The 26247-nt window shown below is 57.1% G+C and overlaps 1 protein-coding gene across 4 annotated transcripts in view; it reads left to right on the plus strand.

Annotated features, from left to right (window-relative positions):
* Nucleotides 1-26247, plus strand: part of VAV2 (vav guanine nucleotide exchange factor 2) — a 194754-nt gene that overhangs the window by 141295 nt on the left and 27212 nt on the right. For all 4 annotated transcript variants that reach the window (XM_077149047.1, XM_077149049.1, XM_077149050.1 and 1 more), the window contains 7 exons: nt 9358-9460; nt 12209-12307; nt 14025-14093; nt 14943-15043; nt 22381-22480; nt 23279-23374; nt 23941-24009. In XM_077149047.1, the coding sequence (XP_077005162.1) occupies nt 9358-9460; nt 12209-12307; nt 14025-14093; nt 14943-15043; nt 22381-22480; nt 23279-23374; nt 23941-24009 (637 nt within the window). The remainder of the gene's footprint in view (nt 1-9357; nt 9461-12208; nt 12308-14024; nt 14094-14942; nt 15044-22380; nt 22481-23278; nt 23375-23940; nt 24010-26247) is intronic.

The following is a 26247-nucleotide window of genomic DNA, read 5'->3' on the forward strand; positions in this document are numbered from 1 at the left end:
CCATAGGAAGAGGTAAATCAAGGATATTTCAACAGCAAACTGACCCTTCGCTTCCCTGGGGTTGGCAGGCTTTGCATCACAGACAGCTTCCAGAATAGAGAGAAGGGGTGATGCCTGCATTTTTGAGATTTTTTTTTTTTTAACGTTTGTCCCAAGTTAAGATGACAGAACAGAGCTCTCCCTCCAGGGTTTCTGGCTGTGCACTTTTATTGGCACTGCCCTGAATGAACTGAAACAGATGGATGGAAAGCGATGCATGAAAAATGAATCCCTACGAACGAATGTACCTTGTCCTCATTGATTTTGAGTAAAGGATGTGCCCGCTCAGGACCTGGTGTGAATGTGTGTTGGGGTCCCCCCTGCATTGATGCCCATGTCCCTTGGGGGGTGTGGAGAAGGAGAAGGGGCTGCATCACCTCTCCTAGGTGCCAGCTGTGGGGCGAGGAAGGCACTAAGAGACCCTGTGGGGTCGTGCATCGTTTTACCTCCCTGAGCCTCAGTTTACACTGGTGCATGATGAGGTTAAGGGTTATAAATAATATATTTAATGAGGTCTGACTCTAAGTAATGGCAGAGTAGCTTGGTCAGACTGTTATGGTGGACGATTATAAAGACTGGATTATAAAAATGATAAAAACTGGGAAAACATATGGCGTGTTATCTATGTTACTGTAAGCATTGTACAGTACTGTATAACATTAAACCTGTCAGACAGCAGTGGAGAATAATCACATGCAGACGGGAACTGGAAAGGAATCTGTCCTGGAGTGACACATGGCAATGGATGAGATTTGAGAGGGCGGCGCTTTGCCTGAGGGTCCTCCCCATTCCATCAGAAAGCCACACTCTCGCTGGCTGGGGTGTCTGAGTCCAGAAACTAAGGCTGGGAGAAGAGGCAGAGGTTAAGACAGAAATGGTGGAACAAAGGAGCCGAGAGGACAGAAGTCCTAAATTCTGCATACAAAGTTCACCTAAATCCTTGGCTGGTTATTGAACCTCATGCACAGGAAAAATCCTAAGGTTTCAAAAAAACCCAGCAGCCCAAAGCTGAATGAAGCAGCGGTTTCAGTTGCTATCTACACAGGGAAGAGAGTGTCTGAAATTTGAGTACAACCAAGTTAACTGTCTTTTAGAAAAAATATTGTCCTTCAGGAGTAATGGTAGAAGTCAGAGTCTCTACAATATATCATTCATTATTAATGCTCAGTGTCCAATAAAAAAAAACCAAAACACTAAACTTGAAAAGAGACAGGAAAAAAATTAGTCATACTCAAGAAAACACAGAGTCAATGAAAACCAACCTTGAAATGACCCAAATGTTGCAATGAACAGACAAGGACTTTAAAGCAGCCTTTTAAAATATGGTCAGAGACTTTAAGGAAAATACATGCCAAATAAATGGGCAGATAGGGAGCCTCAGAAGAGAAACAGAAACTATAAAAAAGGATCAGATGGGAATTCTAAAATCGAAAAGCCTGGTAACTGAAATAAACAATCCACCGGATGAGCATAATGGGAGATTGGTGGTGGTAGATGAAAGGGTCAGTGAACTTGAACATGGTTTAATAACAGTTATTCCACTCTAAGTAACAAAGACAAAAAGTTGGAGAGAAATGAACAGAGACCCAAGTATGTGAGGTAATATTAATTGATCTAACATAGGTGTGATTGGAGTCCCAGAAAAGAGAGAGAATGGGGCAGAAGAAAATAATGACCCTAAACTTGCCAAATACTAAAACTTCTACAACAAAACTACAAAGTGTTGATGAGATGACTTACAAAAGACCTTTAATGAAAGTACATACCATGTTCATGGATTGGAGAACAATATTAAGATGTCACTTCTTCCCATGTTAAACTGTAGATTAAATATAGTTCCTATATTTAATCTCAGGAGGCTTTTTTTTTCAATTGACAAGTTGATTCTGAAGTTTATATGGAAATGCAAAGGGTCCGCAGTCTCTTAAAGAAACAAAACTAGAGAAGTTATACTGTGATTTCAAGGTTTTCTATAAGACCAAATTAAGACAGAGTGGTATTGGCATAAGAATGAACAAATAGATGGATAGAATAAGAATAAAGAATTCCAAAATAGACCTACATGTCTATTTTCTTGTTTCAAAGGAATCCAAGCATTCAAATGGGAAAAAGTGAGTTTTCAACAGCTCATTCTGGAAGAACTAGACGCCTGTGGGGGAAAAACACACCTCAATCCCTGCCTCACACCATGCACAAAAGTTCACTTGAAGGGGATGCAAGGGTCGTTCAATGGTAGAACTTTCACCTGCCATGTGGGAGACCCAGGTTCAATTCCTGGCCCATGCACTACCCCCCTCCCAAAAAAAAACACAAAAACTTCAACAAATGGTGCTGCAATAATGGGATACTCACAGGAAAAAGAATGAAATGTGACCCCTACCATACAGCATACAAAAAAAAAAAATTTAATTTGAGAAGAATCAGAGACCTAAACATATAGCACTTGAAAATTTTGAACATTTTCACTATGCCAAAAAATACATGAGTAAAAATGAAAATGAAAAAGAACACTCAAAACATCCCATGCACCTTATCCCCCCTATTATTTATTTATTTTTATCCTTATTTTTTATGCATCTGTCCATATACCCTAGTTAAAGGAAGTATCAGCCACAAGGTTTTCACAATCACATGGTCACACTGTAAAAGCTATGTACTTATACACTCACCTTCAAGAATCAAGACTACCGGAATACAGTACAACAATTTCAGGAATTTCCTTCTAGCTCCTTCTAGCTTTTCTAATACACTAAAAACTTAAAAGGGATATCTGTATAATGCATAAGAATAACCTCCAGGATAACCTCTCAACTCTGAAGTCTCTGAGCCACTGAGACTTTATTTTTTCTCATTTCTCTTCCCCCTTTTGGTTAAGAAGGCTTTCTCAGTCCCATGATGCCGGGTTCTGGCTTATCCCCGGGAGTCCTGTCCCACGTTGCCAGGGAGATGTACACCCCTGGGAGTCATGTCCCATGTAGCAGGGAGGGCAGTGAGTTCACCTGCCAGGCTGGTGTGGAGAGGCCACATCTGAGCAACAGAGGTTTTCTGGGGGTGACTCTTAACATAAGTGCACAAAGGCTTAGCTTCTCCTCTGCAGGAATAAGTTTCATAGGGGTGAGTCCCAAGATAGGGAGCCTGGCCTACTAAATTGGTCGTCTCCACTGCTTGCATGAATATCTGGAATTCCCCAGTTGGGGAGAAACTATAGCTTTTAGAAGAAAACAGGAGAAGATTCTTTGTGACCTGGAAGAAAGCAAAGATTTCTTAGGACATAAGGAAGAGGTATTGTGTCCAGGTGCACAGACAGGACACCAAAGAAGAAAAAATTGGTAAAGGAGACTTCATCAAAATTAAAAATGAATGTTCCTCAAAGGACATCATGAAGAAAATGCATGTCCAAGCCAGAGACTGGGAAAAGGCTTCACAAAACATATTGGGCACTCTGGGATCTGTCCTATATAAAACTATTGCTTTTTTCTTTCTTTGCTTTGTATATGTGTTAGATTATACAATAAAAAGTTAAAAAATAAAAAAAAAACATATTGGACAAAGGACTTGTATCCAGAATGTGTAAAGAACTCCTAAAACTCAAGACATAGACAATTTTTTTAAGTGAGCAGAAGTCTTGAACAGAGCTGTCACAAAGGAAGATATGCAAGTGTCTGTTCAAACACGGGACAATCCTCCATCATTGGCCACGAGGGAAATGCAAAACAAAACTTCAGTGATACGTCAGCACAACCACAGGTGGTTACCGCTGTGGTTAAAATAAAAAAGACCGACAACAAGAGTTGAAATCGCAGCTGGAGTTTGCATACACGGCTGGTGGGAATGTAAAATGGTACAACCTCTTTAGGAAAATGTTTGGCAGTTTTTTTATTAAGTTAAGTACACACCTACTCTCTGACTCAGCAATTGCGCTTCTAGGTATTTCTTCCAAACAAATGAAAACATAATGTGCACAGAAAGACTTGAATGCTCATGGCAGCTTTTGTTCACAAAAACCCAACCTAGAGGCAACCCTGGTGTCCATCGAAAGGGGAGTGGATAACAAATCGTGGTATATTCGTGGCGTGGATTAACACTCAGCAATTAAAAAGAAAGGAAACATTGAACTGCTGATACAGACAACCATCTGGTTGGAGCGCAGAGGCGTTATAATGAGGAAGAGCAGAAGACACGAAAGCAGGCAGAAGCCCTGGTGCCATTACGTGCAGTTCTAGTACAGAAAAAAGTAACCCCCGGTGAAAATCAGGTCCTTATGATGTGATGGGGCACGAGGCACACAGCTGTGTAGCTCAGGGGGGTTGTGTGTTTCTTGATGGGAACTTCGTGAAAACCTCTGCAGGGCATTTGTCTAGCTCAGTGGTGGGTATACAGCAGGTGCTCTATAGATGCAGACGTTTACCTAGATATGGCTGTCGTCCCAACCTAAAAGGTGGACTGGGAAAGAGGTCAGTGGAGAAAGACTGTCACCCGATGCCCCTTTTCCAGGACCCGACGGCCCACACAGGCTCCGACACACCTTTCAAGTCCCACCTGCCCCCGGAAGCTCCCTCCCGACCCCAGTCCCCCGCCCCGTCCTCTCTTTCCTTAACATGACCACCGCTCTGGCGTGGTGCTTCTTGGGGCTGGAGACTTGCTGAAGCCTGAGATTAACAGGCGGCATCACGCACACCTCTGGGCCACCCTCTGAACTGACGTCTGAGCTTGGCACCCCCGAGTGTCCTCCAAGACCAGAGGTGCCGGCACTGTTCCGGGAAGGCAGTGGAGCCAGGAGAGCTGCTCCCTGAAATCTCCAGCCAGCCCTCAGCACTGCAGACCTCGGCTCTCCACCACGCAGCGTGAAGAGCCCTGGATCGGTCAGGAAAGGGATGCCGTTGGGTTCTGGAGAGCTGATTCTTGCCAATGGGTGGGGCAGCTGTGCAGAGGGGTTGTTGGAAGGGACCCTGAGCTGGTCTATGATGGGTCAGAAAGAAAATCTGCGAAAATCCTTCCGTGCCTTCAGGCTTGTTCTGAGGGCAGCCTCCGTTCATGTCTGCGAGGCTGCCTTGTACCCCAGCTAGTTTCTGGGGGCTTCACATGGTGGGGGGAGGAGGGGAAGAGAGGAGGGGCCTGGGCCGTGGCTGGTACCCCCACCCACACACTTTGCAAGTCTGTTTGCTATTGAGTGCCAATGCTGTCCACCTCCAGGGGTTCTGTGATTCTCAAAAGAGCAAACATTTTTGAAGCGTCCAAGCCCAGGTTCCATAGGCCAGAGGGGGCTCCCAGGGGCGGAGGGGCTGGGCAGCGAGTCCTGCAGCTCTCACAGCAGTTCGTTCCTGGTCTGGCATGTCATCACCTGAACCCTGCTGGCTTCTGTCCTCTGGCCACTTCCAGTTCCTCACGCCTGTACAGTAAGCAAACAACAATACAGATCAGCAGGTAACTAATATATAAATAAAGCAAGCTAATAAATGAATAATCCATGCACATAAATATATAATCAATAAGTAGCTCCATTAAAGCCATGGCATAGACCTGGCTTTAGAAGCCCTCTGGCACCCATCAGTTTTGGCAGCCAAGTTACCCTCCCCTGCGGGGGTTTTCTCCCTATGTGATATTGAAAGGCGTCTGCACTCCAGGAGCATCCTGCTCTCCCAGTCCTTTCTGCGGAGGGAAGTGGGGGGCCTTGTTGGAGCATGGCTCTCTTCCCCCCACCCAGAACCCTGTGGAGGGAAGTGGAGGCCTTGTGGAGCATGGCTCTCTCACCTCCCCCCCCCCCCAGCCTGGCCCTGCCTGCAGACCCTGTGCTGTTCGGTGTCCTCTGCTCGCCACACAGGCCTCTCCGTGGCCACATGTGCTGCTGCCTCCAGCCCTGGGTCCTTTGCACCTGCCTCGGTACCTCGAGAGGCTCCTCAAAACCCCTGTCCTTTCACCTCAGTCTAGGATGAAGCTGAGCTGGCCAGAGAGGGGAGAGCTATGCCGGGCACTGGGCCACAGATGCGAGGCGGGCTGGTAGGGGATGTGACCGAAGGCAGCCTGGAGCCCTGAGGGACCAGTGGCTTGGCTTCGCACCAGCTGGACTCCCAGGTGCGACCCAGGTGCCCACCTGGGGGCTCAGGCCCAGTGGTGTTTGGATGTAAAGCATCTTAATTCAAACCAGGACCGTGCCGGGCGTTCAGGGCCAAGTGGCCGGGGCAGCCTGGGGATGGAGCACCTGAGGGATCAGCTGAGTCCTGGGACAGCGAGGCCAGCCCCTGCCCCTGCACTGGGGTCTGGAGAGTGGGCTACCCTCTGTCTTCTGGCATCTTCCATGGGCCTGGCCAGATGAGGTCAGCCTGGGGGCCGCAGGGATTTCTGAGGAGAGGCTTGGGGGCCCTTCTCCCTCCAGGGGTGTTGGGTGGCCCAGTCGCAAGGTTCGTGATCCACACAAATGCCCCTGAACTTAGAAGAGAGCGACGAATGCCAACTCTTAAATACTAGCAAGGGCACGGTGAGTCCAGATGGCCACGTCATCGAGGGCACTGTGGGGCTGGCAGCGGGGCTGGGGGTGCGGACCAGCCCCCCGGATGCCCAGAGCCAATGAGGACTCAGGCCTGGACCGCCAGCCTGGCAGAGCAGCCATGGGGGTCCTGTACCAGGACCAGCTGGAAATGAGGTGGGGGGTCAGGTGGGCTTTCTTCGTCCGTGTGGAAAGTTGATAAAAATAACAAGTCAATCTCCCACAGGCCCTCTTGTGCTTCAGCCCTGGCTGCACCCCTTGTCCTCGGCCCCGGCTCCACCTCTCCCTCGGCCCCTGGCCCCGCCCCATCCTCGGCCCCTGGCCCCGCCCCCTTGCCCCCTGGCCCCGCCCCTTTGGCCCCTGGCCCCACTCTCTCATCCAGCCCATTTGCTCTCTGCCTTCATTCCCAGCAGCCTGCCCTGCTGAACTGCCCACCGAGCCACCCCAAGGCCAGGGGACTGGGTCCGTCCTGACCATCTCTCTGGAAGGATAGACCCCTCCCCCTACAGGGGCACTCAGCTCGGCCCCCTGGAGAGGTCTCAGGAACATTGGGGGAGACCCCAGGAGGCAGCAGGCCTCCCTTGCATGCAGCCTCACTCTCCCTCTCCTGAGTGGACTTTGGGTGGCCTCCCCTCCCCCAGACTAAACAACAACAGCCCATCTTTCAGCGAGGTCTGGGGTGGAGACCGGTGGACTGGCAGCTGGGAAGCCCCTTGGGGGGACTGTGTGGTTGTCTGCTCTTCCAGCCTCCCTCTTGCCTGTGACCCCTGCCAGGACACCCCTCCCCGCCCCCTGGACCCAGGCCGGGGGACACTTCCTCTCCCAGAGCCGTGGGCACATGGGGCCTGAGGACCAGCCCCACTGCACAGCTCAAGACCCCAGCTGGCCCCGAGCCCCCAGCAGAGCGACTGCCCCATGGGCGTGCTGAGCCCCTCCTGTGTGTCCGCCTCAGGCTTCAAAGGTGGTGCGTTTGTGGGGACCGCTGAGACAACGTCCCCCAGATGGGGGGCAGTTCTAGTCTGCTAGCTGCCGGAATGCAATACACCAGAAACAATAAGTAGCTTTTAAAAAGGGGAATTTACTAAATTGCAAGTTTACAGTTTTAAGACTAAAAATGTCCCAGTTAAAGCAAGTCTATAAAAATGTCCAAATTAAGGCACCAACAAGAGGTTATCTTCACTCAAGACAGGCCGATGATGCTCAGGGTTTCTCTCTCAGCTGGAAGGGCACATGTGAACATGGCAGCATCTGCTAGCTTTCTCTCCAGCTCCTTGTTTCATGATACTCCCCTGGGGGCGTTTTCTTTCTTCATCTCCAAAGATACCTGACTGTGTGGGTTCTGCGTTTCTCATGGTTCTCTGGTCATTCTGAAGCTTTCTCCAAAATGCTTCCTCTTTTAAAGGACTCCAGTAAAGTAATCAAGACCCACCTGGAATGGGTGGAGACACATCTCCCTCTAATCAAAGGTTAATTCCCACAGTTGGGTGAGTCACAACTGCATGGAGAGAATCGACTCAAGTTTCTACCCTAAAGGGCTGAACAGGGATTAAAAGAAATGGCTGCCTCTGTGGAATGGATCAGGATTAAAACATGGCTTTTCTAGGGCGCGTAATCATTTCATACTGGCACGGGGGAAACAACGGAAACTGGTTGTCTCCTGGTTCCCCAGGCCGCGAGTCTGGAGTGGAGGTATGGCAGTGCTGGGCCTCTTCCAGACTCCAGGGAGGGACCGTCCCCGCCTCTGGCAGCTCCTGGTGGCCACCAGCCAGCCTTGGTGCTTCTTGGTCTGCAGCTGCCTTGCTTCGTTCAGCCGCTGCCACTGCTGTCCCTGAGCCTGTCTCTCTGTGTCCAGATGTCCTCCTGCTCATGAGGACACAGTCATGTGGGATTCAGGCCCCACCTCTTCAGTGTGGCCTCTTCTTAAATAATCATACGTCAAAAACCCTGTTTTCCAGAGTGGTCACAGCTCTGTGACTGTGGGGACAAAGTGGATAGGGCCTGAGTACGAATTCTGGCAGGATCGAGTAGCTGAGTTGAGTCCCATCAGCAGATGCTTTATAAAATAATCAGAAGTAGGGTGAGAAGAAGTAGGAAGCATGAGCGTGTGAGGCAGAGTTGAGTCCCAGATCCTAGACCAGGCGGGAATCCTGGAAGACTTTTTGGAGGAGGTGGCACGTACTCGCCATCCTGCAGGTCCCAGGTGGTCGGTCACCTATTGAAGTAGAAGCAGGCCACTGTCATGAGCTGGAATAAAGCGTTAGTGGGCTCTCCAATAAGCGCTGATCTCCTCGGAATCCATCCGAGTAGAAACCTCTCCAACTCCGTGTCCCTCCTGTGCTTCCTGGCAGCCTGGCTTTGGGTATATGCTTCACCACTCCGATTTCCCCCGGAGGCCTGGAGGACTGTGAAGGCCCTGGGGGCACGGGGGTGGAGTCAGGGCACGGGCATGGGCAGCAGGAAGAGGGTATGTGGTCTGGGGAAGGTGCCCAGTCCCAGAGCTGGCCAGGCTTGCCGGGCAATAGCTCCGGTTAAGGCGGGCATCTTGTCCCTGAGTGTTCCCCGGGATGTGATAAAAGGCATGCCACGTTGGCGCTTTGCCACAGAAGGCCCTTCTAAAGCTTGCGTCGGGTAGGCAGCTGGCAAAGAGCGAGTCGTCTGACCTCACAGATGCCCCGGGAGTCGGGGCTCGTGCCCGCCCCTCCCTCAGGAAACTGGAGCTGGCCCCTCCCCCTCCAGCCTTTGAGGAACCCTGTGGTGGCCACACTCTCGTCGCAGGCGTGCCCCGCAGTGGCCGGAGCCTCCATCCCCTCTAACCTGCTTCCCTCCTGTCTCAGCGAGCATGACCTGGGGGAAGACATCTATGACTGCGTCCCTTGCGAGGATGAGGGGGACGACATCTACGAGGACATCATCAAAGTGGAGGTGCAGCAGCCCATGGTAAGCTGGCCCCTGGCCCCTGGGATGGGGCTTTAGACGCATGGGCAGCGGGCTTCTCCTCTGGCCAGCACTCCAAGAGCCCCCAGCCTCTGAGCCCGCCGAGGGGCACTGCCCTGGGTGCAGAGAGAGCCGGGAGTCCAGGCCGTGCCCCTGGCCCTTCCCAGCCCTTCCCTGGGGCTCCTCGGTGCACATCCTGGGGTCCCCTGCCCTGCTCCCCATCTGCTATGCATACTTCTGTCCTATGGGAATTTCTGAGGAAACGCGATGTGACACGGCTGCCGTTGACACCTTCCGGAAGGCGTCACCCTGTAACTCACCAGAGGGTTTGCGAGGTTCTGCGGCTTCCCCCGCCCCCCCCAGTCTGAAATAGCCCCTCCCCTGCAGCCCAGTGCACGTCGTTTTGTCCCTTTGTACAAAAAGCGAGGAGACTGAAGCTGGCTCAGTTTGCCAGCTGTGCATCTTTTCTGTCGTGAGGCTATTTCCAAGCATGCGTGGGCTAATAATCTTTTGGATGCCATCTCGCGCCAGTGTGGGTTTCTTGCCAGCAGCTGCCGAGCAGAAGGTGGTCTTGCTGGGCCGGCCTGGGAGGGGGACACCCCGGGGAGTGGGCTGCAGCCCCTCAGGACGTGAGCTCGCCAGGACCTCCCGGTGCCTGCTGGTGCCCCTTGCCAGCCGCACAGGCTCTGTGATGTGTTAGCCTTCTCTGAAGAAAAGGGAAGTTTTCTCAAAAGCATGCCAGTGTTTTTCTTTGGCACAGAAGGAACAGCTGTGGTGGGGGCAGAGGCTGGGGAAGTCACATCCCCGTGAGGCCCTTCAACGAGGCCTTCTCCACTGCAGTGACACCCTACGAGAGCCCACATCCCGTGGGGCGCTAGGAAAGGACCTGTCAGGCAATGGGTCTTCCAGCCCCGGGCTCTGCTGCCGAGGACAGGTTCCTCACGCTGCCCTGCAGTGCTCCGGAGAGGAGAGGGCCTCTGGGGAGGGTCTTTGAGCTGCGTGCTCCCCGTTCCCAAGCCCGTATGTCCTGGGGGCTCTGGCAACCCCCCCATGCCTCCTGTGCCTGCTAGCTGGGGGGCTGGAAGGCTGCTCCATTGCCCCTCTTGCTGGACGCCCGTCCCTGCGAGCCCAGGGCTGCTGATGCCTACCAAAGCCTCGGGAGCTTTCTGGGTTTGGCAGCAAAGCCATATGGGGGCCCCTTTACCTTCCGAGTCCTTAGAAAGCTTGGTGTCCTGAGGGTAAAGGAGAGGATGGGGTGTAATGGCCCATGAGGTGTCTTGGAGGCCCTTCCGCCACAGAAGCGCCCTGGATACCGAGTGGTCTGGCCTGGCCTGGCGGCAACCCTAAGGACAAATGCTTCCCAGCTGCTAATGCCTGTGGGGCTGCATTCCTGCTCCTGGGGTTGACGTCAGAACCTGTGGGCTGCGGAGGTGAGAGCACGTCTGTCCCTGGATGGCTCTAGCCCCACTCTGCAGTGTCCTCACTGTCTCACCCGGGGGCTGACGAGCTCTCAGGCTGCCGCGTCCATCCAGTGGCAGGGGTTCCTGCTTCTGCTGGGGGAAAATCTGAAGGATTCACGTGGGAGGTGATGGGGTAACGACTTGTCCAAGCGAGGGTGAAGCCAGAGCTCAGGTGTAGGCAGACAGGCCGTGGACCCCGTGTCCTCACCTGTCCCCACCCCCACCCCACCGGCCAGGCCGACCCCTGGGTCTGCGGGTGGGTGAAGGGTTGTGCTGTGATTTCTCGTGCTGTCGGCTCAGTGAGGCAAGGGTCTCCATCTTCTGCGGGCACAGCTTGGGATAACCAGGTGGAAGCTGCTAATTGCTCCTCTCTGCTTTTTCCTCCATGCTTTCAGATTAGATACATGCAGGTAAGTGGCAGGTGGACGTAGTTGGCACTCCTGGCGCTGGGAATGTGATCTGCCCGCTGGCACTGTCCCCCTCTGCCTTGCGTGGTGCTCTCAGCCTTCTTCGGGAAAACTTGGGAGCCTTTCTCTTGAGAGAAGCTGTCCAGCATCACATTTTTACCCATAGTTCCAGGAGGGTCATGGACCTCAGGTCTCCCCAGTGAGGCCCCGGGGGTCTATGCAGTCCTTGGGTGGGAGATGGGGGCGGGTGCGGACCCCCTCTTGCACCCTGCCTTGGAGAGCCAAGGCCCCGAGTTTCTTGGAGGACAGTGTGGGCCCACAGGGCACATGGCCTGGGACACAGCACTCGCTTTCCCAGCGCTCTGCAGGGCAGTAAAGCTCACGCAGCCTCAAGCAAGTTGAGGAGAGTTTCCAGAAAACCCACAGTGCCTCCAAATGATGATGCCCCCCCACCCCTGTGGTTTGCAGTCTTGGGGTTGTCAGGCCTGGCTTTGGCCACATGCTCCCCGGAGTGGACAGGCTGGCCCTGCCAAGGAGCTGGTCCCGCAGCCCTCTGGGGACCCTGGAGCACTGGCATCACTAGCTGTAGCGGGGGGACTGCCCGCAGCAGGTGTGAAATGGTGCCAGGTGTTTCTGCTGGGGGTGGAGGGGGGGGCTTGGCCCCTGAGTGCCTCCCCCATCCTGGGAGGGATTGGGATTTGGAATTGGCCAAGGAGGAAGGAGAAGAGCCTGGGAGTCTCGAAACCCCTGTCTCTCCCTTGGTCCTGCACAGTGGGAGTCAGGCCTGGGTCTGTGCCTCAGTTTCCTCATCTGTCTCCCCTCTGGCTCCACCATCTCACACCCGGGCAGCGCATCCCGACTCAAGCCATGTGTTCTTTCTCTAGAAAATGGGCATGACCGAGGATGACAAGAGAAACTGCTGCTTGCTGGAGATTCAGGAGACCGAGGCCAAGTACTACCGGACCCTGGAGGACATTGAGAAGGTGCGGCTGGGCCTCGGCCCCCAGGAGGCAGGGTGGACGCGTGGGCCACCTGCAGGCCCAGGGCTGCGTCCAGGGGCAGAAGGAGCCGGGGGCTTCCCCCACCCCGTGCCCTTCCCTTGCTCAGCAACCTCTTAGCCCCTCCCGTACTCGCTGTCAGCTCTACCCAGTGGCTCCCTCCTCGCCTCCCCCCCTGGCCCCTCCATTTATCCTGCCCATCTCTCGGCCCACCACCGCCCATGCACCTGTCCTCCCCAACTCCCCACTGGCCCTGAGTGCTCCATCCTGGAGCATGCCCTCGACACGTGGCGCTGAGCTCAGCCCCGCCTGTGCACTCTGTCCCGTGATGCTCTGAGCTGGGGGGTGTGAGGCAAACTACCTGGCCCCCCTGCTCTCATCCTGCTCCTCTAACACGTCTGGAACCCATGCCCACCCCCAGGGCTGAGTGTCCTGTGCAGAGTTCCTAGAGCTGAATCCTCCCTCCCCACCACCTACTAAGCACAGAGGGGCTGGGGAACCACCTTCTCAAGTCCCCCCGAGCCCGCTCTGACCTCCCATACCAGGTCGCATTTTCCTGCCCCTCGTGCACCCTCCCTGCCAGCAGCCAGTGTGTGGCAGGTAGAAGCAGCATTGTCATGAGGACAGAATCTTGTTGGCTCTCCTTGGTTGCAGGGGCTGTGATGGGATGTTCAAATGGGTCCTTGGTGTTTGGGACCCTGGGTGGCCTCAGCCAGGAGTCCCGGATGCCTGGTTGGCCCCAGGCTGGCCTTGGTCTGGCCCCAGCCTCTTACCGGCTCTCCTCACCTGTTCCCTCCAGCTGCCTGGCCTTTCTGCAGAGCGCGCAGGGGTGGCACAACCGCCCCTCCCTGCCTCTGCTCGCGCCCTCCCCCACCAGGCATAGGCCCATGCACGCCTCTCTTGGATCGCCTCCTCCCAGAACCCCTACAGGCCTCTGTCTCCTCTGTGGTGGGCTCGGGTGGCCTTCGGGTCAGGTATTGCCTCGCCCCCTGGGTCCTCTCACAAGCTTGAGGACCATGCCAGGAGGGGGCATGGAGTGGATGAGAAGGGCCGGTGCCGGGGGCTCTGCAAGGATAACCCCAGCCAGACAAAGAGGAGGTTACTACGTCTCCTTCACCTATGGGGAAACTGAGTCACAGGGAGGCGGGGCCAGCCCCGCCTCAGCCTGGATAACACCACGTGGCCACGTCCTTTGGGCGGTTTTCTCCTTGGCCACGAGGCGGACCCACTGGGCCAGCTGAGCGCTCCCTGCTGGGGAGGGGCCTGGAGCCCCACCACCCAGGATGTTGGGTGGCCTGGGCACTCACCGTCCCTGGGTGTGGAGCGCGCCCCCGGATGAGCATGTGGGGGCCACGTGCCAGCACAGGTGGTACTGAACGCATGTTGGCGGGCACCACGGCCCTGTCTCTTCGCGAGGCTCTGGGGAGATGCCCACCCCCCAACCTGGGCCTCATTGCCACGTTGCAGACATGCCAACACGCCCCCTTGATGTCGCTCAGGGGGGTGCCCCCCACCCCCACATCCCGTGGTGCAAGGCACTGCTGTGGCTTTGCTGACGTCAGGGGGGTTGGGGGCAGTTCTCAGAGGTTGGCTGTCTGAAAAGGCCTGGGTCCTCTGAGCCCTCCCTGGGGAGCCACCGGCCCTGGCGGGGTGTCGACCGACTCCCCGTGCCGCGGCGCAGTGACGGCCTTCTCCCTTCCAGAACTACCTGAGCCCGCTGAGGCTGGTGCTGAGCCCCGGGGACGTGGCTGCCATCTTCATCAACCTGGAGGTGTGTGTCCACAGGGCCCCCGCGCGCCTGGACCCAGAGCACAGCTGGCACCGTCGGGGCAGGCCGGGGCTCTCTGGGGTGCCTCTGGCTTGGGGACAACTTGTGGCGGCAGATGGAGGAGGCGTGAGCCAACCTTGTCCCTGGGCTCGCGTCTCTGGGTGTGGCATGAGAGTGCACACCCCTTGGAGGAGTCCCTGGAAACTGTGAGGCTGGTCGGTGCTCCAAGAGGCTGCACCCTGGGCAACACTTGCCGGGTCTTAGACGCTCCCTTGGCATCATGGGGCCCCTCTGGGTGCCCACTGCTCCTGGTCCCTGGGTGTGGGCATTGGTCTTATCCTCCCGAGCAAAGTCCACCCAGACCCCCAGGCTTCCTGCTGCCTGTGCCTCTACTTGGAGTGCTCCCAGCGGGCAGGAAGGCGGCCAGGAGGTGGGGCAGAGGCCCGGGGAGCTGCCCACCGGCCCCCCACGTCAGAGGCCAGGCAGCACCCGTCTCCCGCTGCAGCTGTGCCTCATAGCCAGGGCACAGTCAGCGTGGCCGTCCGAGGCTAGCTTCCCCCACCCTGTCATGCACGGACCCCTTCCCGCCCCACAGCCTGCCTAGGGCTGGCCGCTGCCAGCAGGCCGGCATGAGCCTTAGCGGCTCCCCACAGATAGCACAGGTGGCTTTCCGTGGGCTTGGCCACCCGTCCCCTGTCTCTGCAGTACCCCCTGGCCTCACCGCACCTCGCATGTGAGTGCTGTGGGGTGCACCTGGCACGCAAGCCCTTTCCGGAGCCAGAGGACGGGGGATCGCCTCCCTGGAGCAGGCGCCCTCCCGCCTGAGGTTTGCTCGTTGCTCTCTCGTCTCAGGACCTAATCAAGGTGCATCACAGCTTCCTCCGGGCTGTTGACATGTCCATGATGGCAGGGGGCAGCTCTTTGGCCAAGGTCTTCCTGGACTTCAAGGAAAGGTGAGTGGTGGGCCAGCCTTGGCCCCACCCAGCCTGGGGAGCCCTGGGAGAGTGTTCCAGTGTGCCAGCTGCAGGAATGCAGTATACCGGAAATGGAATGGCTTTTCAAAAGGGGAATTTAATAAGTTGCTGGTTTACAGTTCTAAGGCCCAGAAAATATCCCAATTAAAACAAGTCTATAGAAATGTCTAATCTAAGGCATCCATGAAAAGATACCTTGGGGATGAAGAAGGCTGATGAAGTTCAGGGTTTCTCTCTCTGAAGTGAGAAGGCACATGGTGAACACGGTCAGGGTGCCTCTCTCACCTGGAAGGAAACACGGTGAGCATGGCGTCATCTGCTAGCTTATTCTCCTGACTTCCTGTTTCAGAAAACTCCCTGGGAGGCATTTTCCTTCTTTATCTCCAAAGGTCGCTGGCTGGTGGATGCTGCTTTTCGTGGTACTGCAGCATTCTCTGTCCTCTCTGAATCTCTCCTTCTCCAAAATGTTTCCTCTTTTATAGGACTCCAGAAACTAATCAAGACCCACCCTAATGGGTGGAGACACGCCTCTACCTAATCCAATTTAACAACCACTCTTGATTAAATCACACCTCCAGGGAGATGATCTAATTACAGATTTAAACATACAATACTGAATAGGGATTAGAAGAAACGTCTGCCTTTTCAAAATGGTATTAGGATTAAAGTGACTTTTCTAGCGTACATACATCATTTCAAACCAGCGCCGAGAGTGTCTGGGGTGAGGGACGGCGGAGTGCTTGGCTCCTACACTGTACCCTTTCAGGGCAGGGCACCACCTGCCCCCCAGGTCTGCCCTGGCATGTAAACAGCCCCACCCCCATCACAGCCGCCATGAGATGTGTTGGGGTGTCCTGAAGAGACACCCCCAGGTGTGCTTTGGAGGCGAGACCCCACAAGGCTCTGCAGCCTCTGCTGCCACATCCGTGGGGTCTCGGAGCTGGCTGGCTTTCCTGTGTGCCTAGTCCTGGGGGAACGGCTGCCCCGGGGGCCTACTCCTTGGGACTCTCCAGTGGGTACAAGTGGGTGCCTGGAGGGTGGAAGCCAGACCCCCACCTGCTCTCTGCAGGTGCAGCAAGGGGCGTCAGGGTTGTGGGGACAGCACAGCCGCGTGGCCAGGAGATGGGGGCTGCCCTCCTTCCCGCGCTGCCACTGACCAGCACCTGGCTCCGAGCCTCGCTGTCCTTGCCTGTCAGCCAGGGGTACAGACACCTCCGTGCCACGAGAGGCTCATGCAGGTCAACTGGGCTGCCTGGGCAGAGGCGGGCAGGGGGTGGGGCCTCTAGGGAGCTGGCAGAGGGGGTGGCAGTCCTGCAGTAGCTGGATGGCCAAGGGGCAGGTGGGTATGTCCCCCAGGATCCCTTGTATCCGGTCCCCAGGCTGAGCCACGCAGCCCGTGTCCAAGCTCAGCTGGTCCTTGGACTTGGCCAGGCTACTATCCCCCAGGCCCTAGCCGTGTGTCCTCAGGCCCCCCACAGCCTCTGGGAATGAGGGTTGTTTCTACTTTCCAGAACTGCTGTAGTGAGGGACGTGCATTGGGTCACGGACACATTGCACGCAGGCTGCTGTCGTCCCAGCCGAGCAGAGGGGTCTGGGGGCTCCAGGCCTTTCCCTCGGGTTTAATTTGGGGAAAGCATATTGTCAGCGTTCACGGCAGGCTAATGTGCCCCTGTCATCCAGTGCTCCTGCCCCTTTCCCCTCTCACTCCCGAGCCCCAGGGCCTGCTGTTCATTTGCAGAATGGCTTTGCAGCATTTATAGAGTGCCTGCTGTGTGCAGCTGCCAGGCTCAGGGACACCCAGGGTGCACAGAACAGCGCCTGGCTTCCCCAGGGTAGGGGAGAAGCTGGGGGTGAGCCAAGAGACGTTGAGGACGTGGGTGAGAAGCGCAACTCTGCAGAGCATGGTCTTCTGGGGAGCAGGAGGTCAGCGCAGGTCCCGGCAGTGAAGCAGGGAAAGAGGAAGGGGCCCAGGATGTTTCCAGAGATTTCTGCAGGGGTCTTGTTGGCCATGATAAGGATTTAGATTGTTTTTCTGAGGGCAGAAGGAAGTTCCTGACGGATGTTAGTGACGACACCCCATCATGCATGAGGGGCAGATTGGCGTTCGGGGGTGGTACGACCGGCGTGGAGTGGACAAGGACAGGCACCTCCTTCTTTTTAGAGGTTATACTTCCATTGATGCAGCCCTGCTTCTCAGACTGGGCAATAGCTGCTCTTAGCCTCACCCTCAGGACCTTGGGTCTTGGGAAGGAGGTTGCCTTTTGCATCCAGCTCTGGAGGGAACACAAGGCCACATGGCTCTCCCCTCTGGCTGGGGCCGGCCGAACAAGGCCTGGAGCCTGATTTCTGGGGCAAATGGGTCCATGCATTAGTCTGGCAGGTCCATGGGCTGTGATGGGTGGACATGGAGCAGGAGAACTACCAGGGGCCACCCTTGGAGAGTGGTCTGCCCAGCAGTTGGGTGGGAGAACTGGTAGTTTTGTTTTTTTTTTTAGCATTTTTAAAAATTGATATATATTATATATTCACATACCATGTCATCATCCAAAGTGTACAATCAGTGGTTTACAATATCATCATATAGTTGTGCATTTATCATTCAGTCAACTTTTTTCTTTTTTTGTGAAAAATAACATATATACAAAAAAGCAATAACTTTGAAAGTATACCACCACAATTACTTGTAGAACAGATTTCAGAGTTTGGTGTGGGTTACAATTCCACAATTTTAGTTTTTTACTACTAGCTGCTCCAAGACACTGGAAACTAAGAACATTAATATAATGATTCAGCACTCATTTGTTAAAACCTACCTTCTCTGTTTAACTCCTACTCTTTAGGGATATTTGGACTATGCCCATTCTAACTATTTCATGTTGGAAGGGGCTGTTGATAATTTGGGATGGGGGATGGAACTAGCTGATGTCTGGAGAGGCTGGCCCCTCTGCATTTCAGGACCTGTCTGGTCCAGGAACCATTTGGAGGTTGTAGGTTTCTGGAAAGTAATCATAGTGCATGGAACCTTTGTAGAATCTTAGTTAGAGCCCTAGGTGTTCTTTAGGGTTGGCAGGAATGGTTTTGGTTGGAGTTTGCAAACTATGATGAAGACTGGCTTTTAAGAGGAGCTCACTGCAGAGCTTTGCATTCATGCTTCCAGAGATGAGAATGAGAGTAAAGGCAGGCTTGGTCCTGTCCTCCCCCGAGAAGCATGTAGGATCTTCAGAGTGTTTGGAGATAAAGGCTCTAAGATAGGTGAGCACTTGGTGACTTCATGGAGCATGCATGCTCTGTGACTTCTGGCTGCTTAGAGTATGACACTTGGTGACAGTTGTCCAATGGACGTGATTTCCACCGTCTGGGCCCCAGGCTCGCTGATGCCAGGGCCCGGGCTGCCCTTTTACCCTCATGAAGCTCCCCAGTGTTAACTTGGCTGCCTCCTCTGGCCAGAACCATCCTGGGCACTCTTTGAACTTGGAAAGGACTTTTATTTCTGCTCGATCCAATTCCCAGTCCCCAGAGGGAGAAATCAAGGAGAGGAGGGAAGGCGCCCTGGCCACACCCCCGACGCCCTGAGAACTTGGGATTCTTCTGCAGACGCGGAAGTGGTGCAGCCAGAGACAGTGAGACCAGAGCCTTCCCCGGAGATGTGCCCGTGTCCCTTCAGCAGGGTCGGATTGCAGGTTTCAGAGCGTTAAATAGCGCGACCCTGCTGCGGAATTCCACTGAGCCCGCTTGATGTTCTTATTAACTGGTTAGGGAGGGACCCAGCGGGGTGACCAAGGTCATTCGAATGAGGATGGAAGAGTCCGGCACATGCCGTCCGTGGAGGCAGTGGTGCCAGCGGCAGAACTCGTCAGTGGACTCCCGGGTGGCAGCCCTGAGATCTCTGGGGTCTCTGTCGGGGCAGAAATCATTTTCAACAGTGTGGGCTCCTGTGTGTGAGCCCCCTGCCGGCAGCCGCTTTCTCCCGGGGCCTCAGTTTACCCCCGGCTGGCTCACATCTGGAGGTGCTCCAGGGAGACCTGAGCGCATGATGTCAGTACTTTCTCCCTCGTTTCCAAGTCTGGCTTAACTGCTTTAACAGTTGCAGTTGTTCGTGGTTAAAATTGAAGTCTGTCTTCCTCACTTCCTTCACCAACTCCCCGACAGACTCAGAACTCACCACTGGTTTCTCTGGTTTTCAAGGGAAAGTCTGACCTGGTTCCGTTAGCGTCCATGCCTCCCTGCCCCAAGCTGGTCTGCGGAGTCCTGGGCCGGGTCCTGCTGCCGCGGGGTCAGCAGGCACCTCCTCATCATCCTGTGGACTGAGAGGAGGGGGCCTGCCTCTGTGGGACCCTCACTGTAGGGCCCGGGAGCTGTGGATTTGCCTTGAAGCCTGGCCCACCCTGCTCCCCTGCTGGATGACCCTTTGAGCCACGCGGTCCCTCTTAGCCCCAGGGCTCTTATGGGCAGGGCTCCGGCCAGGATGGCCATGTGGAGAGGCCTGAGGTCCCAAGGTGAGGCCCAGAGCTTGGGGGGTTGGGGGACACAGTGCCTCCTTCCTCCTGGGGGCCCACCCAGCGTGGGACAGGCCTCTGTCCTGCTGCTCCCTGACCCATCCTGGGCCGCTTGCATGTGGCGCTGCTGGACCAGGAGGGTGCCCCAGTGGGGAGAAGAGGAGACTTTAGCTCGGGGTATTGAGGGATGAGTAGAAGTTGGCCAGGTGGACAGGGGAAGGCATGGCAGCCTAGGGGGCAGGACAGGTTTTCTATAGCCTGCTTTTGGGGTCTGGTGGGGCAGCGGTACCAGAAAAGCAGGCTTGGGGGCCCTCTCAGCCCACCACATCTGCACAGAGCTTGCAGCTAAGTAAGCTGGGTGAGCACAAATCCAAGAGCCTCATGCTGTGACAAGTAGGGCCAGTCTTCAGGGCATAGGGCACTGAAGGAGAGTAGGCACAAGGGTGGCGGATGAGACCTGGGGGCTGGGGCCCAGGCCATCACTGGGATCGGCTCCAGGGATTTTTTTCCAAACTCTCATTTGAAGCAGTTGCTGGCAAATTTGGGGTGGCTCTGCTGGTGCCTCGGGAAGCGCCCCTGGGGCCTCAGTCTTGGCGGGCGCTCAGTCCTCGCTTTCCTTTCCCCACTTCCCACATTATCCCTCCATCTCCGGGAAATGCAGCAGTCTTGGGGAGCTCCATCTGGGCCACAATGACCGTCTGTCTGTCTGTCCGTCTGAGTCCCGAGCCCGGTTCCCCAGGCCAGCAAGGGGGCTCGTTCTCACAGGGCCATGGGACCCAGTTCCTGGCTGCTCTGGTCCAGTGTGGGCAGATGGGGGACCTGGGCCAGGGGTGTGGGTCTGGGGTCCGTACCAGTTGCTGTGCAGATCCCTGGGCCCCTCTGAGCCTCACTGTCCCATCAGGCGAGAGGTGACGGCAGCAACCCCCCTGCTGGAGCCTGCCCCTCACTCGGCTCGGCTCCCGGCTGCCCTGAAGCCTCTTAAAGGTCCTCTTACCTGCTTCCTCCTCCTTCACTCACTTTGCTGCAACCTCTGAAGCTTTCATTTCAGTGTGAAAAAGAAATAAGGTGTGTGTGTATGTGTGGTCCGTTCTCTCCACTGCTTTCATAGATGATGGGTTTCAATCAGCTTTTATACTGACATTCTCAATCTAATGACAGATCCAATTACGTCAAGACCAGGTTCAGGTTCTCATCCAAGGTGGCTCCAGGTTGGGCCGTTTGTCCCCCAGCCAGGGAGACCTGGGCACTTTGCAGGACACAGCGCCCAGGGCACCTGAGCCTCCCGCCAGTGTGCAGACACTGCTCTCAGCAGTGGGTGTTCGCATCACGGGGCCAGGGAGGTAGGCTCCAGAATCCCTCTCTAGAACCGCAGAATCTCAGCCTCCCGGTGCTGGAAGCTTCCCTGCAGGGGGTGCCGGGGCAAGTCCTGGGGCAGCTCGGCCAGGTGAGAGGGCCGAGGCCCCCCAACCCCCCGCAGGACACGGCCTCCTGGGCCCCTGTCACAGACTGGGAATTGCTTCAGTCCCGTCCCCGTGCCTGCTCTGGGCTGCCGTGAGCCATGCACTCTCTGGAGTGGGAGGCATTCCATGCGTGCCGTCCTGCCCCTTTGGGCCAGAGCTCCGAAGCTGGGAGCATTTGTGCGTCGTCCCTCACACGCCTCCTTCAGAGCCGGGGAGGCTGAGGCCCAGGGGAGACAGAGGTGCCTGGGAGTCACGTGCCTACACTCTGGTCCTGGTGCCCGCAGCGAGAGCCTGGAGGACCCACAGGCCAGGCTTCCCGAGGGCCAGCCCAGCTCCTGGCCCAGCCGCCTGCTCTGTGACCTGCCCGTGCCTGGGGAGGCAGCGTCCAAGCCTGGACAGAGAAATGGCTGTGGCCATCCTGACCTGCTCCCCAGAAGTGTCCCAAGCAGCCCTGGAGCCGGGCCAGAGGAGGCCTCCAGATGCCCGCTTCCCCCAGTCCACGGACAACAGAACATCATGGAAGGGACAGCCCTTGGCCAGGCCATCCCCTGCTTAGCTGGCGACCCTTCATGATAGCCTCGGCTTCCCTCCATGGGGAAATGACTCCTCCCTTACAAGGGGGCGAGGGGTGGCTGCTGTCTGTCACTGTCGTGTCCTCCAGGCTAGCAGCGGAGGCCCTGGCAGTGCAGGGCTCCAGTTTGTGCAGAGACGTTGGCCATGGGGCACGGCTCTGGGGGCCATGGGGACAAGAGAGGAAGGTGCTGTGGGCAGAGAGAGCAAAACACCAGGCGGAGAATCGGAGCCGCCAGTGAGGTGGCCGGTGGGGTCGAAACTGCCTGCTGGGTCCCTTGCTCCTCTGGATCCAATCGGGCCTCTCCTCCACCCACTGCCATCTGCTCAGGGAGCTGGCCGATGTCACCTGCCCTGGCAGAAAGTATTGGTGCCACCTGGGTTTCTGGGGAGGGGTCCCCACAGCCGGGAGGGCACGAACGGGCTGGGTTCAGGCTGCCGTCCTCCGTTATGGCCCTTTGCAGGGCTGCGTGGGGGGTTGGCAGCTCCACCCTGAGCCCAGCCATGACCCAAAACAGAACCCCAGAGGGGCCTCGCTGGGGTCGGGAGTGGGGTGCCTCCTCTCTGACCGCTCCAGGAGGCATTTCCGGAAGAGGGGTGCTGCCACACGGGAAGAAGAAAACACAAGTGTGTTGCTGCACGTGGGAGCCGGCCCTGGGGGTGGGGCGGGACACACGTGCTGCACACATGCAGCTGGCGGGACAGCAGGCAGGGGCTCCAGCAGGTGCTGCTTCAGCCTGTGACCATGTGTGTGCATGGGCGCGTGTGCATGCTTGTGTTTGCACACCAGGCTCCTGGTCTACGGGGAGTACTGCAGCCGCATGGAGCACGCCCAGAGCACGCTGAACCAGCTCCTCGCCAGCCGGGAGGACTTCAGGCAGAAAGTGGAGGTAACAGGGGCTCCTGAGCTGACCCCCACATTGCCCCCCACCCCAGGGGCTGCCCACTGGCCAGAGGGTCTTCGGCACCAGCTCCCTTCCTGCTGCCTTGGTGGGGAATTCAGGGTTGTGGTGATGGCAGTGTTTCCCTCTGCCTTTTGGGAGAGAGGGAAGTGGGTTGGGTGGGAGGGAGCCCTCCTCAGATTCATCCTCGGCCCAGGCTCAGGACCCCGGAGCCTTCTCTGCTCTAGGTGGCCAGTCTCCTCCCAGGGCCAGAGTTCCCGCGTGTGTCTTATCCTGTCTGGGAGCCCTCGTTCTTAGAGGGAGGCCTGGTGCTGGATCCTTTGGCTCTAGAGGCGGGGGGCGGGGGCTGCTTCCCTCGGAGAGGCTTGATGCCCCCAGGAGGCGGGCAGGCCACCAGTGGGGCAGCCCCCAGTTCCTAGGCTGCCCCACTCCTCCGTGTGAGAAAGGCAGGGGGGCAGAGTGCAAGGCCCACCCACCCAGAAAAGGAGCGTGGGGTCTCAGGGCAGGCCTGGGGGGGCCCAGCTGAGGGGTGGTGGAGGATTCCAGAGTCTCGCCTGCCCCCTCGCCAAGGTCCCTGCAGTCTTCGAGACCCTGAGATGAGGGGTGCCCCTGAAGGGGCACACATGCACACTTGGATGCTGCCGGGATCTGGGGAGCCCCTAGAGAGTGGCCGGGCGCCTGGGTCTGGGTTCAGGGTGTGGCTTCCCCTCCTGGTCATGGGATTGCTGGGCTCCGGCCCTTCCCGGGAGGGGAGCCATCCTCACCTGCAGCCCTGCCCACGCCCAGGAGTGCACCCTGAAGGTCCAGGACGGGAAGTTCCGGCTGCAGGACCTTCTCGTCGTCCCCATGCAGAGGGTGCTCAAGTACCACCTCCTCCTGAAGGTAAGGGCGGGCGGGGCAGCCATGGGGCCCGTCGAGACAGGAACAGACCAGCACATGGTCCCGGCTCAGTCAGTGCCCGGAACCACTAGCACAGGAGGTCCATGGGGAAGTGGCGGCTCAGATTAGCAGCTGGGTCAGAAACACCCGAACAGAGTGCAGCATCCTCAGAGCCAGGAGTCAGAGAGCTCGGCTTGTCTCTGAGCTTCCTGGTGCGCAAGGTGGGAATGGAAAGAGGACAGACAAGGAGCGAAGGCAGTGGTTTCGGGGAGGTGCTGCGTGAGGCTCCCTGGCTACCCTAATGAGGTCAACCCAGAGATGTGGATCCCAGCCCCTGCCCATCATCCACAAGGTTTAGGGGTACCCCTGCCATGGAGGGGGGTGTCACCCAGGTGAAGGTCTGTATCTGCTTGACTCAGGCAGCCATGCCAGAGGCTGAGCAGGGGCCAGTGGTAGGGAGCATTTTCCCGAGGACCTCACTCTGGGCACACTCCCCGTTTTGCTAGGGGCAGGGGCAGAAGTCAGGACCCCCCAAGAGGTCCCACATGACTCCCCTGTCACCCCTCCAGGAACTGCTGAGCCATTCCACTGACCGACCCGAGAGACAGCAGCTCAAAGAGGCACTGGAAGCCATGCAGGTGGGTGGGGAAACTGAGGCACAAGAGAGGCTTAGTGGGCCCCCAGGGATAGGGTGGAGGGCTGCAAGCTGTCTCCATCTGCCGCTTCCAGTCGGACCAAGGGTGAGGGAGGAGAGACCCCAGCCTGGGAAGATTTCCCGGCCGCCCTGCGGTCTGTGCCGAGAGGAGCTCCTCTGAACAGACCCCTTGCCAGCACGGTCCTGTCTGCCAGGGAGCTCCTGCTGGGCCTGCGGACTGTCCCAGGGGACTTGAAGATGGCCGGTGCAGCTGCTCTGGCCAGCCTGTGTGACCTGGGCCTTGCCCTCCACACTGGCAGCACTCAGCTCTGGCAGCCAGGCAGCTCTGGGTCCCTGCGATGGGACAAAACATCCCGAGAATGCAGCTCGCGCTGCTCCTGAAAGAACTGTGGCTTCCAGGCACAGCCGTCGACAGTTTCGAGAACCACTAAACCAAATCGTAAAACTTTAGAGACAGGATGTAGTTCGGATTTTAGACCCATTTCCAAAATGACGTAGCAAAGGACTCATGCAGTTGGCCTGTGGTTTGATTCCCCCTAGGGACGGGGAGCTCGCTCTATGTCAGATAGTGTCGTCCATTAATTTGCTGTTCTGCTTCTGTGGACCCGACATGTGTCTCCTCGGGAGTCTGGATTTTAGATCCAAGCCCCTAAGGCGGCAGCAGTGCTTCCTGTGCAGCAGGCCGGGAGGGGCCCCTCAACCACTCATTTGTCTGACCACCACCCACCGCTACCCCAAGTGGTTAGGCGGCTCGTGGAGGGCCCACCCGGCGCATAAAGGTTTCTGCCACGGGTCTTCAGGTTCTGTCCTCGCCATTGCGTTTACTTCTCGTGTTAAAGACAAGTGACTAAGAAAACACCCTGCAGGGGAGACAGCCCTGTCCTGTCGGGCGGGGGGGCTGGGGTGTGGAGACACTGGGGCTCCTGAGGGGCCAGGAAGGGCAGGAGGCAGTGGGGGAGGCGGGCGCCCCCTCAGCGGCTCAGCCAGGTTCTGCCTGCCACAGACGTTCTGGGGGAATTCCGCCCGGAAAGCCGGCTGCCTGTTCCTCCTGGTGAACGGGGTCTCCCGCGGCCAGCCTCTCCCTGGGCAGGGCTGCTCCGCCGCCTTTCCACGGGAAAAACCCTCTCTGGACGGTGGGCGAGCACTGCCCCCTGGTGGCCAGTCCGAGGGGTGCAGCCGTGGAGGCTATGCCCAGGCAGGAAGGTGGGGGAAGGCACAGATCCGGGGTCCTGCCCAGTGACCTCATGCCTGCACGGTGACCCCGGAGGCTGCACGGTGACCTTGGGCTCTGCATGGTGTACCCAGGGCCCTGCCTGGTGACCTGAGGGCCTGCACGGTGTAGCCTGGGTCCTGCACGGTGTAGCCTGGGCCCTGCCCGGTGACTTCAGGGCCTGCACGGTGAACTCAGGGCCTGCACGGTACACCCGGAGCCCTGCCCCGTGACCTCAGGGCCTGCATGGTGTGACCCGGATCCTGCCTGGTGATCTGAGGGCCCTGCCCAGTGACCTCAGGGTGTGCACGGTGTACCCCAGACCCTGCCTGGTGACCTCAGGGCCTGCCCGGTGACCTCAGGGCCTGCATGGTGTGCCCAGGGTCCTGCCTGGTGATCTGAGGGCCCTGCCCGGTGACCTCAGGGTGTGCACGGTGTACCCCAGACCCTGCCCGGTGACCCCAGACCCTGCCTGGTGATCTGAGGGCCCTGCCCAGTGACCTCAGGGTGTGCACGGTGTACCCCAGACCCTGCCCGGTGACCCCAGACCCTGCCTGGTGACCTCAGGGCTTGCCTGGTGACCTCAGGTCCTGCCTGGTGACCTGGGTGCTGCACAGACACGGGTAGAAGAGTCTTCAGTGCACCTCGGGTGACCCCTCATCCTGCCGAGGCGCCCACTTCTCCGGGCACAGGTCTGGTGGCTCTCTGGTACCTGACCTGGCCCTGAGGTCCAGGGCTTTTCTTTTTAACTTGAACTTTGAAGAGTGACCTGTGCCGTGGCAGAGAGGAGCCAGCCTGGGCTCGGGGAGCTGTGGGCACGGGGCCTGCTCCTGACGAGCCACGCGGCTCTGGGCTGGTCGTTTTGCCTCCCCCCGCCTCAGCTTCCTCCTCTGTGAAATGGGGGTGACCCCTTCCACCCCACGTCATCCTCATTCTTTCAGGAGCAGGTTCTGGGAGCAGGGGCGGTGAGGGACGGAGCCCCTCCCCAGCGTGTCCCTGCGCGGACTGCTC

This window comes from Tamandua tetradactyla, chromosome 2 (assembly GCF_023851605.1).
Source record: "Tamandua tetradactyla isolate mTamTet1 chromosome 2, mTamTet1.pri, whole genome shotgun sequence".
Taxonomy (NCBI): domain Eukaryota; kingdom Metazoa; phylum Chordata; class Mammalia; order Pilosa; family Myrmecophagidae; genus Tamandua; species Tamandua tetradactyla.